Source organism: Garra rufa, chromosome 12, assembly GCF_049309525.1.
Source record: "Garra rufa chromosome 12, GarRuf1.0, whole genome shotgun sequence".
Lineage (NCBI taxonomy): Eukaryota > Metazoa > Chordata > Actinopteri > Cypriniformes > Cyprinidae > Garra > Garra rufa.
Genome location: NC_133372.1, coordinates 27,643,912 through 27,660,299, shown reverse-complemented (window position 1 = coordinate 27,660,299; position 16,388 = coordinate 27,643,912). Strand labels below are relative to the sequence as shown.

General features: G+C 34.2%; 2 protein-coding genes across 2 annotated transcripts in view; one reads left to right on the top strand and one right to left on the bottom strand.

Moving 5' to 3' along the window:
* The window catches only part of itgb3bp (integrin subunit beta 3 binding protein), a 16,424-nt gene extending 14,718 nt beyond the window's left edge, over positions 1 to 1,706 (bottom strand). Inside the window, exon 1 of the mRNA XM_073852669.1 lies at positions 1,647 to 1,706. Coding sequence (XP_073708770.1) covers positions 1,647 to 1,651 — 5 coding nt within the window. The 5' untranslated portion in view covers positions 1,652 to 1,706. The remainder of the gene's footprint in view (positions 1 to 1,646) is intronic.
* A 254-nt stretch (positions 1,707 to 1,960) lies between these two features.
* Positions 1,961 to 14,235, top strand: efcab7 (EF-hand calcium binding domain 7). Its single transcript, XM_073851693.1, has 13 exons — positions 1,961 to 2,205; positions 2,928 to 3,139; positions 3,232 to 3,318; positions 3,428 to 3,623; positions 5,705 to 5,826; positions 7,832 to 7,973; positions 8,096 to 8,205; positions 9,614 to 9,774; positions 9,937 to 10,070; positions 11,340 to 11,488; positions 11,667 to 11,876; positions 12,928 to 13,035; positions 13,241 to 14,235. Exons 1-13 carry the CDS (start codon positions 2,097 to 2,099, stop codon positions 13,319 to 13,321), a joined length of 1,821 nt encoding a protein of 606 aa, XP_073707794.1. The 5' UTR covers positions 1,961 to 2,096; the 3' UTR covers positions 13,322 to 14,235.
* Positions 14,236 to 16,388: the final 2,153 nt, after the last annotated feature.

Genomic DNA, 16,388 nt, shown 5'->3' with positions numbered 1-16,388 from the left:
GTTAACGTGCTGCGTTAACGTGAGACCCTTATCGGGCGATAAAAAAAAAAATCGCCGTTAATCTATTCTCAAAATTGGGTTGGGAGCTGGGTCTAAACTACGCAAGATATGATGACTTTCACCTTGATATTTGAGCACGGATGACGTATACCTAGTCGAATTGCACTGTAGGGGGCGAGAACGAGTCTTCAACTTCTGTGAAATTACCACATCAAACGAGACGTGCTGACAATGATGCAGTTATGAAGCCGCTTCAGGGCAGGTGCGTTGCTAGACCCTTTTTACTGGGGCACGTGAGTTATAATTTACTTTGATAATCCCGAAATAAATACATTAAACTATATGCAACAACTGAATTGACGCTTCTAAAAGCAACGCAGTTTAACCCAAGACTATGCACGCAGATATCCATGCCGGTGCGCGTCTGTGCAGCACGCGCACGTCGTGCAGCCTTTTGCGCAGAAGTACTTGGTTACACAAGTTTGTATAGGTAATTATGTTGTAAATGCAATTGTCAAGCAGTTTGTGATGCATTTTGGAAACAGGAGATGAGCGCCTGATCTAATGCGCCACCTGGCCCGTTCTCGAAGACTTACTTTTAGTTATTATTTGGGTAGCACACATATTCTGAATGCCTTCAGCAGAATTCAAATTAGCCATTTTAATCTAGATTAATCTAGATTAATTCCAAGATTTAATCTAGATTAATCTAGATTAAAAAAATTAATCTATGCCCACCCCTAATATATATATATATATATATATATATATATATATATATATATATATATATATATATATATATACACTTTTAATTAGCAAGGGTGCTTTAAATTGATCAAAATTTCTATTTCAGATAAATGCTGTTCTTCTGAACTTTCCTTTCTATCAAAGAAACCTGAAAAAATTCTGCTCAGCTGTTTTCAACATAATAATAATAATAATAAATATTTTTTTAACAGCAAATCTGAATATTAGAATGATTTTTGACGTGACTGTAGTAATGATGCTAAAAATTCAACTTTGCAATCACAGAAATAAATTACATTTTAAAATATATTCAAATAGAAAGCAGTCATATTAAAAAGTACGAATATTTCAAAGTTTTACTGTTTTTGCTGTACTTTGGATCAAATAAATGCAGGCTTGGTGAGCAAAAATAAATAAATAAATAAAAGTCTTACTGTTCAAAAACTTTTGACTGGTAGTGTACATCTGACAATTCCTGTACTGACTATATTAGGTTTATCCATGAATTATAATACTCATATCCACTAAAACTTATATTTGCTTTGTGATATTTTCTTATCCCTCTCATACAAAAAAGTATTAATAATTTAATTGAAGTATTAAATATTTGTTAGTGTTTGTCTAACGTGGAGGACTTTTGACAGGTAACGTAAAATATTAGTAACGTGGTATTCAATGAAGTAGTACTATGGTACCTGAAAATGGTAATTATTCAGTATTTTGGTAAATTTTGGCAGTAACGTTAAACCATAATAGCAGAGTACGTTACTCTACTAAGTTACCATCTTTTTCGTATGAATAACATGAACATAAACATATATCCTTGAAATTAGAGTATCTATCGCAATGCTGAAACAGTGTTAACAATCCTGAACCAAGTGAATCGACAAACTTACGGCATATTAAATATGGATCTCTTTCTTGTGCTGAGGTTGACAGGCGTTTGTATTTGTAGTTTGGCGCGGTGCGGCAGTAATTTTGTCCCCCGGAAACACTCATCTGTGCTTCGACATACTTGTTAAAGTATTTGACAGTGTTTAACTCTATTATTATACAGAGTATGAGTTAAAATGTTGTTAGCGTAACGATGAAGTTGGCTGCCAAGATTATATCAAACACATATCTAATGAATAACTATTGTATGAACAGCACAGAAAGCAGTTGTTTCCCGTTATCTCATTTTAACTGCGCACCGGGGTTGTTTACACACGGCAGCCATGGCAATCAGACTAGATAGTGAACAACACCACCAGCCATAAAATAGCACACAGACTCACCTCTCTAGCTCACTGCTGTTATAAAAACATGCTTTGATATTTCGCTTGCACATTAAGTATATTTTCATAATGCAGCGCTCAGAGGAAGAGAGGTTTTATATAACGTGCAGAGCTGCTTATTTGTCTGTGTTCAGATCCAGCCTGGTTAACATGACTACAAAAGATCAGCTGTGCACTGGTGAGCATATTTCAACTCAACATCAACTTTGTTAATAATACAAAGACTATGGGTAACACTTTATAATTAAGGAACAACATGTTGTAAATAAAGTATATTTAGATAATATAGACCAGGGGTGCCCACACTTTTTTGGCTTGTGAGCTACTTATAAAATGACGAAGTCAAAATGATCTACCTACTATAAAAAAACATATATTTATTTATGAATATATTGTGAATTCTTTATATGTTGGTGTAGCTTGCTTAACTACATGAATCCATTTTGCACAATACAACTACATACAAGCACATTTTTTTGTAATTACTTTACTCTGATGACTTGCACTGAATGGAATCAGCCACTTGGCGCCGCTGTATGCACGTTCATGCGCGGTGATTCGTGTCATAAAAGGACAGATGTCAGACTGGCTGCCTTGTACGTCAATCAAGTGACAAAATTAATAGTGAGGACGGATGATTGGCTGACTACATTGGCTGATCGTCTACTTTATTTGACGTCTAATTAATGCCGTGCGATCTACCCACACCACCTTTGCGATCGACCGGTAGATCGCGATCGACGTATTGGGCACCCCTGAGACAGTATATGAACATGAATACATTAGTAAAAAGTGATATTCCTAAATATTTCGATACACCTTAAAATATTAATAATGCCAGTGCAAAATATTGTCACTAGGTTTATGATGTTTGTCCATCTTTGCTGTTTTGTCTTTCAGTTCTTCAACAAGCGGGTAGAAATCCATCGCAGAAAGCTTTAGACAAATATTGGCCCCCAGGAACCAAGAAGCTGAATTTTGATGACTTTTGTGAGATCCTTAAGAAGGAAAAACCAGCAGAACCAGACCAACTTATGAGAATTTTCAAGAAATTTGATGTAAATTGTGATGGATATATCTCACACGATGAGCTTAGCAAAATGCTTACCTCAGTAAGTGTTCAATTTGTTACATTCTTTCTTTACAGCCATGTTTGTCTGCTGTTGTAATCATCTCAGGTTTGTGTTTTATTCAATTGTTTCAGTCTGGTGAAAAAATGTCACCTAAGGAGGTGGATGAAATCTTTTCCTTAGCAGATGTCAACAAAGATGGGAAGTTAGACTATGCAGAGGTATGATCTCTAAGCATTTAACAGCAATACACTTTTTGGTTAAAAAAAGGGTAAATAGACAAATTATAGTATGAATTAGGTGAGTTAAATTAGCCAGGCTGCTTTTTAGTTCTGCAGGCTTCTCGAGTCTACAGTAGAGCATTGTCAGACTGCAGCACTGGAGAAGCTTGAGGCTGATGCCAAACTGAAGAGGCAGAACTTTGGCAACCAGTTGGACATCACCCCACAGAACTTAGAGTCTCAACCTGAGCTTCCAGCTTCAGAGACACAGCCCAGAACAGAGCCGGAAACCACACAGAGGAAAGGTATGATACAGCATATGCTTTTGATTTCACTCTCTTTGATTTAGAGTGAGAATTCACCCAAAATGTAAATTCTGTCATTAATTACTGACTCTCATGTCATTCCAAACCCGTAGGACCTTCGTTCATCTTCAGAACACAAATTTAAGATGAAATCCGAGAGCTTTCTGACCCTGCATAGACAGCAACACAACTGACACATTCAAGGCCCAGAAAGGTAGTAAGGACATCGTTGAAATAGTCCATGTGGCATCAGTGATTAAATCTTAATTTTATGAAGCTATGAGAATACTTTCTGTGCACAAAGAAAACAAAAATAACAACTTTTCTCCAATTTCTTATCTTCTGTGTCAGTCTTCGATGCAAATCTTGTAGTTATGTCTCATAAAAGAACAGACAGGGTCAGAAAGCGCTCAGATTTCTTTAAAAAATATCTTAATTTGTGTTCGGAAGGTGAAGGCAGTCTTACAGCTTTGGAATGACATGAGGGCGAGAAATTAATAATTAATAATAATTTAAAGGATTTTTTTCCTTTAAAGGAATAGTTCGCCCAAAAATTGAAATTTGCTGGCAATTTTCTTACCTTTAGGCCATTAAAGATGTAAATGAGTTTGTTTCTTCCTCAGAACAGATTTGAAGAAATGTAACATTGCAGCACCAATGGATTCTCTGCACTGAATGGGTGCCGTCAGAATGAGAGTTCAAACGGGTGTTAAAAGCATCACAATAAAAATCTCCAGTCCATCAATTAAAGCCTTGAGAAGTGAAAAGTTGAATGTTTGTAAGAAACAAATCCCTTATTAAGACATTTTAACTTGAAACCATAACTTCTGGCCAATATATGACTCCATAATATAAAAAAAATTCCATCCCCTGTTGTCTTCACACATCAAAATCCACCAACATACAGTTGAAATCAAAAGTTTACATACACCTTGCAGAATCTGCAAAATGTTATTTTTACCAAAATAAGATCATACAAAATGTATGTTATTTTTATTTAGTACTGACCTGAATAAGATATTTCACATAAAATACATTTACATATAGTCCACAAGAGAAAATAATAGTTTAATTTATAAAAATTACCCCGTTCAAAAGTTTACATACACTTGATTCTTAATATTGTGTTATCTGAATGATCCACAGCTTTTTTTTAGTAATAGTTGTTCATGAGTCCCTTGTTTGTTCTGAACAGGTAAACTGCCCACTGTTCATCAAAAAAATCCTTCAGGTCCCACAAATTCTTTGTTTGTTTTTTTCAGCATTTTTGTGTATTTGAACACTTCATACTTCATACTTCTGACTGTATGATTTTGAGATTCATCTTATCACATTGAGGACAACTGAGGGACTCATATGCAACTTACAGAAGGTTCAAACTCTCACATCAGAAGGAAGCACGATGCATTAAGAGCCGGGGGGTAAAAAGTTTTTGAATTTGAAGATCAGGGTAAATTTAACTTATTTTGTCTCATGTTTATCAGCTGTTTGGACTCTCATTCAGACGGCATCCATTTACTGCAGATGATTCCATGGTGAGCAAGTGATGCAATGCTAAATTTCTTCAAATCTGTTCAGATGAAGAAAGGGTGAATACATTTTCAGTAATTTTTTAGTTTTTGGGTGAATTATTACTTTAAAACATGAAAGTACTGGTCAGATCGGGTTCAGTCAGCTCTGCTGTACAGGCCGGATTGCAAATGATGTACACAAAAGCAAACAAACAAACACTATTCTGTTTCCATTCCTCAAACTGCAGTCTGTTATATAGTAACTAATGATTAAGCTATTGATCTCCCCTCACGTGTGATGAAAAATCATTTGGATTTGTGCCATAATGTGAACTCAATAGAGGGTTTGTACAGGGAGGAGCTTTTAAAATCTTTTGATTAAGGCAACCATTCATCATTATTATGAGCAAGTGCACTAGTAAAGATTTGCTTTTGCTTTGTGGTGTTCACCATTGTTATAAAACTTGTTATCTACATTTTTCTTTTTTTTAATTGCTTATTGATGCAGCTGCTGTAATGAAGATCCACATTCAAATTTTAGCATAAAGTTTTTATGTTTGCATATGACAGATAGTCGCTCATCATCCAGACCATCATCAGCTCGCAGTCGTCGGTCATCCTTATCCACGGCCATCACCATGAGTGCTGGCAGCACTAAGAGTGGCAGACTGGCAGAGCCCAAATCTCTACAGGTACCAGCTGCATTGTGGGAGTGCCGGTTTCTTTTGGAGTTTGCTTAAAACAGAACTCTGTAATAAATTACCCTCATGTCGTTCCAAACCTGTAAGACCTTTGTTCATCTTTGGAATACAATTAAGATATTTTTAATGAAATCCAAGAGCTTTCTGATCCTACATAGACAGCAACGCAACTACCACGTTCAAGGCCCAGAAAGGTAGTAAGGACATCATTAAATAGTCCATGTGACAGCAGTAGTTCAACCGTAATTTTATGAAGCTACGAGAATACTTTTTGTGTTTTTTTATGCTGCAACTATATCGGACTATAGACAAGGACTATATTAACGATGTCCTTTACTACCTTTCTGGGTCTTAAACATGGTAGTTGCGTTGATGTCTGTGCAGGGTTAGAAAGCTCGGATTTCATCTAAAATATATTAATTTGTGTTCTGAAGATGAACTAAGGTCTTATGGGTTTGGAACAACATGAGGGTGAATAATTAATGACAGAATTTTCATTTTTGGTTGAACTTTCCCTTTAAGAAAAGCAACTGTTGTAAAAATGTGGCTGAACAAGTATGTTTCAATCAGGCAGTATCCCAAGATGCACTGTAACTCGCTTTGCATTAGTATATTACACAGATAAATAAAAAATGCTCAAATAAAAGTAACTTTGTTTAATCTAATGAAATTTTATAGTAAATTTTATATACATTTTTATTCATTTAATTGACAAGGACAGCACTCATTAATCAACAGAAAAATGACTATAAAGGAGATAAAAATAAATGTATTTAATAAATAAAATATAATTATTTTAAAATAAAATAATTATTAAAAAACATAAATGCTAAGTAATAATCGAATTAACTTCCGTCTTGCCTACAACCTAAACTTTATCTAAACTCAAGTGCCTTAAGGGCAGCTATACATTTGCTGTGTTTTTGTAGTATCGAAGCCTTTTGGCAGCAAATTTTCACCTGGTCGATATGAGTGCAGCTCTGCTATTGATCTCCTTCCCTTTGTTTGCACTCTTTTTGACTTTAACCTCAGCTGGTTTGCTTTACCACAGAAAAATAATGACCGAACTCGTCAAAGCTAAGAGATTGGAAAAAACTAGATGCTCTTGGGTGAAGAAAGTTCTATCGCCTCAGCTCCAGCCTGTTGTATTACCTGAGCCAGGAGCTTGATAATTGGGTGTAGGGATTGGAAAGGGTCAGGTTGTGTGTTTTTATGGTGGCTCGCGGTCTGTGCGCGAGACTTTAAATTACGGAGGTTTCTGGGAGGTGACAGGGCAGTGTATTAGTCCAGCCGAGTGACCCATCTCCTTGGGACACTACATCAGGGCCTTTTAAAGTAGACACTTGCCTCAGGCGCTTTTCTTCATTTTGATTCGGGGTGGACAAACCACCCAAGTGTTATGATTTGATCCTTAACACGTTTCACAACCCAGCATAAATTCTGGGAGGAAATTGCTTTTGTTGAAGAAGTGTCATTTCAGGAACATGTTTTTAGCACTCGGAAAAGAAGCATAAACCAATTCTAAACATTAAAAGGCCTCTGTGGCACCTGAGGACAAGGTTTATTTCCCAAAACTACTCTCTGATGGGTCAGAAAGCAGGCTGTTTGACTCAGATTTTTTGATTACTTGATGATTTAGAGTATATTTGCTGTAACATTTTAGCTGGACCTGAACAACAGCAGTTAAAAGAGCAAAAAGACTTGCTTTAGACAAGAATTGATGGGTTTCCTCGGGCCTTTTCACTTTTAATTACATTAATAGCGCATGTACTATGAATTTCAATGGTCTGTATTGAAATTAAGTAAAACATTTACTAAAGTAAATATTTGACTTTGTTTTGTTCCACCCAGATTTTTGATTGCCTTTGTTTTAGCTAAGATGTTACAATAGCGCCACCTTGTGGTGGTATCTTCAACTTCCTCCTCTGCAATTATGATACCACAGTTTTTGAAAGTTTGCTGCATTGTTTGTGATGTCTGTGACTTATTTCACCAGGATTGGCATCACACTCTCATGAGAGGTTGTTTTCATCTGGAGGAAGATGGAACGATTATTTCTCTTCAGTATCGCCTGATTATACCAGAGACCACCAGCGTCTACCTGACCATACGTCCTCTCAACCTTAGCCCAATTCCTGGTAAATACATGATGCATGGTGTTAAAAACCAAAAATACTGAAGCTACAGGTTTTGAGTTTTTCAAAGTATCCAGATTAGTGAGTTTTGTAGTAGTATTTTTGACTGTATGTGTATGCCACAGATAAGCCTTCCTCATGGACGTGTGTGGACACAGCTCTCTATGTGGTGACGGGGAATGAGACCAAAGAAGATTCGAATTTGGTTGGCTTCACTGAGTTAAGGGATAAGGAGGTTGGTAGTATGACAGTATTCTTGTTATTGAATCATAACGCCTTCTTGTACAGTTGAGGTCAAAAGTTTACACCCCCCTTTTAGAATCTGCAAAATGTTAATTATTTTAAATAAGAGGGATATAAAATGCATGTTATTGTTTAGTTAGTACTGACCTGAATAAGATATTTCACATAAAAGATGTTTACATGTAGTTGACAAGAGAAAAAAATAGTTCCCCGTTTAAAAGTTTTCATACACTTGATTCTTAATACTGTGTTCTTACCTGAATGATCCACAGCTGTGTTTTTTTTATTTAGTGATGAGTCATGAGTCCCTTGTTTGTCCTGAACAGTTAAACTGCCTGCTGTTCTTTAGAAAAATAATTTAGGTCCCACAAATTCTTTGGTTTTCCAGCATTTTTATGTATTTGAACTCTTTCCAACAATGACTGTATGATTTGGAGATCTTTTCACACCAAGGACAACTGAGGGACTCATATGCAACTATTACATAAGGTTCAAACACTCACTGATGCTCCAGAAGGAAAAAACATGCATTAAGAGCCGGGGGTGAAAACACAATAGAGATGTGTACATTTTTCTTATTTTGCCTACATATCATATTTTTTTCAATTAGTACTGCTCTTCAGATGGTACAAAAGATACTTACATGTTTCCCAGAAGAGAAAATAAGTTAAATTTACAATTTAAATTTACTATATATATATATCATCAAATTTGTCCTTAAGCAAAAACAGTACCCGTTCAAACATTTTTGATCCACTTCAAATGTTGACTACTATGTGTATGTTTTAATATACTTTAAAATAGAATTTATTCCTGTGATGTGATGCAAAGCTGAATTTTCATCAGCCATTACTTCAGTCTTCAGTGTGACATGATCCTTCAAAAATCTTTCTAATATGCTGATTTATTATTAATGTTGGAAACAGCCGTGCTGCTTAATATTTATTTAGAAACTTGATCCTTTTTCAGGATTCTTTGATGAATTTGATGAAATTAAAAAAGAACAGCATTTATTTAAAATAGAAATCTGTTGTAGCAATATACACTACCGTTCAAAAAAATTTTCTGTCTTCCTTAATTAATAGTTAATAATAAATCAGCATATTTGAATGATTTCTAAAGGATTGTACGAACCTGAAGACTGGAGTAATGGCTGAAGAAAATTCAGCTTTGCATCAAAGAAATAAATTAGATTTTAGATTATATTAAAATAGAAAACTTATTTTAAATTGCAATTATATTTCAGATGTATATGTACTGAAAATATCAAAATACTAAATTGAAACTGCATCAAGGCAAAACAAAGGTTAACATGAAATGCTGCCTCTTAGAAATTGTAATTAAATTATGATATTTTTCAACAGTAAGTAAGATGTTTGTCCTGTGTGATTGATAACCAGAGGTTTCTGTGGAGAGGAGAGCTCAATGCTGGCTCATACCTGCTCTTGCCCTTCACCACTGGCTGCAGACTGAGGAAGAGGATGAGGAAGAAGGCTACTAAAGCTGCTCAGCTAGTCAACCGCACACAGTCTGGAGAGCTGGAGTTAACCAAAGAGTTCAAGTTAGTCCAATCTTAAACATTAACATATTTACAGTGAGTTAAGGCGAAGGATTGAATAAACAGTTTGAGGACTGTTTGAGTGCTGAATTTAGGTTATTTTAGGTATCTATGATAATAGTAAACTGTATGTGGGCAGAGATGCTGTACTGTTTCATTCCACAGGGCGGCATTGTCTGACATCTTTGAAGTGATTGATTTGGATGGCAGTGGTCTGCTGAGTCTAGAGGAGTACAACTTCTTTGAACAGAGAACCAGTGGAGAGAAATGTGATGAGGATGCCTGGGCCATCTGCAAAGGTTCTTATTCAAACATTCTGTATATGAAACAGACACATATCTCCGCCCTACCTCATATTTGATGAAATCCATTACCTGTTTCTTACTACATTTGGGGTGCTAATTCCAAAAAGAGTCTCTGTTTTGCTGTAGCATGTCGTACTTTCTTACACAATAAGTGCATTTTCCAGCATTTTTGCTTTTAACAACCCTTTGTAAGGTACAGAAGTCTTTTATTATCCCTTAATCACCAGAAAAACTGGCATAAAGACATGATTCCTATCTTCCTCTTGCCAGGTTTTTAACTTCAATTCACAACTTTTTCACATGTATGAAATTATTTTCCTGATCCTGATTTCAAGGTTAGAATTATGGCCACTGACAGAAGAAAATGACTCAGATCATCTGAGTCAGATGTTTTCCACATCTGTGGAAGTTTAACTACACCCAAACAGCTACAGAGCATTACAGATTTTGTAGGGGGAAAACCTTCTTTACTTTATTAGAAATCATTCTAATATTCTGATTTGCTGATCAAAAAACATTATTATTATGCTGAAAACAGCTGAGTAGATTTTTTTTTCAGGTTTCTTTGATAAATAGGAAGTTTAGAAGAACTGGATTTATCTGAAATATAAATCTTTTGTAACATTATAAATGTCTTAATTCTCACTTTTGATCAATTTAAAGCATCCTTGCTAAATAAAAGTATTAATTTCTAGTATTATTTTAGATAAATGCTGTTTTTTTAACTTTCTATTTATCAAAGAATCCTGGGGAAAAATGCACTGAACTGTTTTAAATATTGATGATGATAATAATAATAATAATAATAATTAAAAATTAAAGAGCAAATTAGCATATTACAAGGATTATGTGACACTGAAGACTGGAGTAATGATGCTAAAATTTTTAGCTTTAATCACAGTAATAAATTAGATTTGAAAATATATTCAAATAGAAAGCAGTTATTTTAAGTAATAAAATATTTTTGCTTTTGCTGTACATTGGATCTAATAAATACAGGCTTGGTGATTTTTTTCTGACTTGTAGTGTACATTTTGAATAATTATTTTTAATTCAATCTGAAACTTTTTGTTATTAAAAATTAAAAAATTTGTCTTCCAAATTGCAGGATCAGATGATTCAATTGAATTATTATTTCCAAGTGAATTTAGATGCCCATTCTGATAGCAAGGTCTTTAGTACAGTAAAATATTGCTTCTAGATCTTGAACAAGTAATCCAATTCAATAACATGCATTTTAAAACACTGTTTACTCTCCTATAGAGAACTTTGACACAAAGAAAAATGAGTTAACTAGACAAGGCTTTCTGGAGCTCAACCTGATGGAAGCGAATGATCGGGAAGGTGACCCCAGCGATTTGTGGCTCACCCTGGAGGCCATGGGCTACAACCGTAGCTTGGAAATGGTGGAGGTACAAAGATCTTCAGAATTTACTCATGAGAATGTCTTGTAATTCCAACTAATGAAAACTTAAGATGCTTGTTACAAGGGTTTAGGGAACATGTCCTTGGAATATTTTTTTGTGTAACTAACTTGTAATCAGAAAATGCTGGGCAAATGCGTTTGCACTTTTTTCATTTTCCTACCAGGCCTGTCCGTTTGTCATTGAAGTCCACTGTGAGGATGTCAAGGCAACTCTTCAGGCAGTTCATTTGGATTCTGGAATCAAGATGTTGAATTCGGCTGTACAGAGATCTATCACTTCAAAAGCAGAAGCCAGGTCTCTGAAGGGTCATGAGAATGTCTTAGTTTATACATACAAAGGAGAGAGCAGGATTTCATCAGTCATTGCCAATAAGGTAGGCTGGTTGTTGTTTTATATCACTTAGCTGGTGTTTTTTATCCAAAGAAGTCTGAAAATCAATACATGACATTCATCACTAAGTTGACAAAGCCAACTCTTTTAAAAAGTGTCTGTGTAGTAGGCCTCACTTTGGCACTTTTTTTAGTACTTAACATTCACTGGGAATAAAACAAAGTAACTGGAGTGCTTTATAAAAAGGAACACTGGCCATGAGTAGAATTTCAATGTCCTGAATTGCCATTATATACACAAAGTCAGCTAAAAGACCATTTCAACAGATAGAAGGCAATTAGATCTGCTAAGACGACTTGAGATTTTGCAATAATTAGTGGAACTAATTATGTGAAATATACACTAATGTTCATGGTTGATACAGTTTTTAAAATGTCTCTCAAAGTCAAAAAATTCAGTAAATCAGTAATATTGTGAAATGTTGTTACAATTTGCTAAATAACAATACTTTTTCTTTCAAAGAATTTTTTACTGATACCAAATTTTTAAATGTTACTGTATATGTGACCCTGGACCACAAAACCAGTCATAAGGTTAAATTTTACAAAACTGAGATATATGCATCATATGAAAGCTCAATAAATAAGCTTTATATTGATATATGGTTTGTTAGGATAGGACATTATTTGGCCGAGATACATCTATTTGAAAATCTAGAATCTGAGGGTGCAAAAAATCAAAATACTGAGAAAATCACCTTTAAAGTTGTCCAAATTATGTTCTTAACAATGCATATTACTAATCAAAAATTACATTTTGATATATTTATAGTAGGAATTTTACAAAAAATCTTCATGGAACATGATCTTTACTTAATTGCTTAATGATTTTTGGCATAAAAGAAAAATCAATAATTTTGACCCACACTATGTATTTTTGGCTATTGCTACAAATACACCCCAGCGACTTAAGACTGGTTTTGTGGTCCAGGGTCACATATTTTACGTTTTCTGTGGCACTGTTGTTAATGAACAATTATAAAATGTAATGTTTTCCTGTTGTTTTCTTGGTATCCATCACTTTCGTCCCCGTAGTCCAATCAGAAGGTGACAGTGCATATCAACAATGAACAAAGCAAGAACTGTGTGAGCAGCAGGGGCATGAGTGTGTTTGCTGTGGAGGTTCCTGCTAGAACTAAAATGGTACAGTAAGATATACTATTTTCACTCTTTTCACAAATAGAGACAAGTTTAAAGTGAAGGTAGGAGGAGGCTCTATTTCCCATTCTCAATTAGAACTAATAAAAGAATCAAACTAGAGTGAGGCTAGTTATACATGACAGACACTCAGATTTACTCTTACGATGAATATCTTTAATGATTTTGCCTTGTTTTGGTCTCTGTTCAGGTATGTCAGCACGTCATGGCTTTAAATGATCAACAGGAGTGGACTTACAACTGTGTTGAGACCATCATACCAAGTTTGTAAATGTTTCAGTAATGTTAGGAATTTATTGTGAGACAACAAATATGTAGTGCTTGTAAAGTACACTACCAGTCAAAAGTTTTTGAACTGTAAGGTTTTTTTATGTTTTTTAAATAAGTATCTTCTGCTTACCAAGCCTGCAATTATTTGATCAAATGTACAGCAAAAACAGTAAAGTTTTGAAATATTTTTACTATCTAAAATAACTGTTTTCTATTTGAATATATTTTAAAATGTAATTTATTCCTGTGATCAAACAACAACAAAAAATTCAGCATCATTAGGCCTACTCCAGTCTTCAGTGTCACATGATCCTTTAGAAATGTTTCTAATATGCTGATTTGCTGTTCAAGAAACATTTATTATATTATTATCAATATTAATTAATTATTAATAATTTTATTTAGCAAGTATGATTTCTATTTTCAGATAAATGCTGTTCTTCTGAACTTTTCATTCATCTAAGAAACCTGAAAAAAAATCTGCTCAGCTGTTTTCAACATAAAAATAATAAATATTTTTTGAGTGACAAATCAGAGTATTTGGATCATTTTTGAATCATGTGACTTGAGTAATGATGCTAAAAAACTAGCTTTGACATCACAGGAATAAATTACATTTTAAAATATATTCAAATAGAAAACAGTTATTTTAAATAATAAAAATATTTCAAAATTTTAGCGTTTTTGCTGTACTTTGGATCGAATAATTGAGGCTTCTTTAAAAACATTAACAATCTCACTGTTCAAAAACTTCTGACTGGTAGTGTACATAATATCATTTTGTTTGCTACAGTTGCCATTGTAAACGTTTTATAATAGCTTTCATTTTTATTTTGTTTGCTTGTTTTTCTGTAAGCATTATTAATGTTATTACAGTTACATTCATGATATTCATGTTTTTGTAAATAAAGCAGTTGTTTTTGATTATTTTTCTGTGATTTTTTTTTGTGTGTTTTTTGTTTGTCTATTATTTAAATGATAACTATTTTAAAGTTCAAACAGTTATTTAATATGCTTTTCTGTGGACAGTATGTTTGGATGAATTGATTTATGAAAAAATGTATTTGATTTATTAATGTTGGTAATTTATATATATATATCACACTACATGTCATACTGGTTTGAGTTTTCTATTAAACTGTGACAATTACATAAGCAATATAAATACACTCATTTAGTTTTAAGCTCTAGACTGGCATTATGCTAGTAGGCAAATATACAATCCAAATTCCAGTGTGTTACACACACAGACCTATATTTTATTCGCCCTTGACCTTTAGCACCACATGTAGGTTTAAGCTTCTATTTATAACTTTCAGTCAATTATTTTGCCCTTTGACTTTCACTACTGTAACTGTAGAACAAGACACTAAAGGTCACATGACATGTGAGGAGTATTTAAACTGCATTTCTTTGCTCTCCATCTCTCTCACCAACAAAGTAAACTTGCAAACTATGTAGCCTATGTATTAGTTACTGTTGTTAGAGCCCAGAGATTTTTGTGAGACAATCTTTTATCCAAAATGTACCACCCACATCTGTTTCTCTTGCATTCGAGACACTATCAAGCTTGACTTTTAACCTATATTTTTTAAAGAAACCTGCAATATCATGACAATATGCGAACCTTGCATCATTGTAAACTTTGTTCTGCTTTGAATTGAATTCTGGGTGAAACTTGATGCAATAAACAAACAAAACTCTGACCGAGAGCTCCAGCTTTCCCAATATGTCCTTTCAAGGGCCCCTAAATTTTCTCCCACAAGACTATTAAGTGTGTACATGTACAACTAAAAGCCTTAAATGTTCCTACTGAGATAAATATTAAAATTCAGTGCAGATTTACAGTGCAGATGTGAAGTCAAAAGTTTACATACACCTTGTAGAATTTGCAAAATGTTAAGTATTTTACCAAAATAAGAGGGATCATACAAAACACATGTTATTTTTTCTTTAGTACTGACCTAAATAAGATATTTCACATAAAAGTAATAGTTATTCATGAGTCCCTTGTTTCTCCTAAACAGTTAAGCTGCCCACTCCCCAACTGTTCTTCAGAAAAATCCTTCAGGTCCCACAGATTCTTTGGTTTTTCAGCATTTTTGTGTATTTAAATCCTTTCCAACAATGACTGTATGATTATGAGATCCATCTTTTCACACTGAGGACAACTGAGGGACTCATATGCAACTATTACAGAAGGTTCAAACACTCACTGATGCTCCAGAATGAAACACAATGCATCAAGAGCAGGGAGTGTAAACTTTTAAACAGAATGAAGATGTGTGCATTTTTCTTATTTTGCCTAAATATCATATTTTTCAGTTAGTACTGCCCTTCAAAAGTTACATAAGATAATTACATGTTTCCCAGAAAACAAAGTAAGTTCAATTTAACCTTATCTTCAAATTTCAAACGTTTTCACCCCCTGGCTCTTAATGCATCATGTTTTCTTCACGATGCATCAGTGAGCGTTTGAACCTTCTGTAATAGTTGCATATGAGTCCCTCAGTTGTCCTCAGTGTGAAAAGATGGATCTCAAAATCATACAGTCATTGCTGAAAAAGAAATGCAAAAAAGAAAGAATATGTGGGAACTAAACGACTTTTCTGAAGAACAGCAGGCAGGACAAACAAGGGACTAACGAAGAACTATCACTAAACAAAACAACAACAAAAAAGCAGCTGTGGATCATTCCGGTAACCACACAGTTTTAAGAATCAAGCATATGTAAACTTTTAAACGGGGTCATTTTAATAAATTCAGCTATTATTTTCTCTTGTGGACTACATATAAACATCTTTTATGTGAAATATCTTATTCAGGTCAGTGCTAAATAAAAAAATAACATGCATTTTGCACGATCCTTCTTATTTTGGCCAAATAATTAACATTTTGCTGATTCTGCAAGGTGTATGTAAAGTTTTGACCTCAACTGCATCTAATAAAAAGCTTAAAGATTTGATCTGAAACCACTCTGATGCTCAAATGATGTTTGTTCGCTTAGGTTTTCATATGATAGAAGATTAATTCAGATCGTTTTATGAATGACTTGCTTTAGCTTTTTT

Excerpts from the sequence above, each read along its gene's own strand:
- efcab7 (XM_073851693.1), top strand. The coding sequence starts at position 2,097 with ATGCAGCGCTCAGAGGAAGAGAGGTTTTATATAACGTGCAGAGCTGCT. Across the intron at positions 9,775-9,936 it reads GAGTTAACCAAAGAGTTCAA|GGCGGCATTGTCTGACATCT; the intron begins GTTAGTCCAATC and ends TTCATTCCACAG. Across the intron at positions 11,489-11,666 it reads GTAGCTTGGAAATGGTGGAG|GCCTGTCCGTTTGTCATTGA; the intron begins GTACAAAGATCT and ends TTTTCCTACCAG.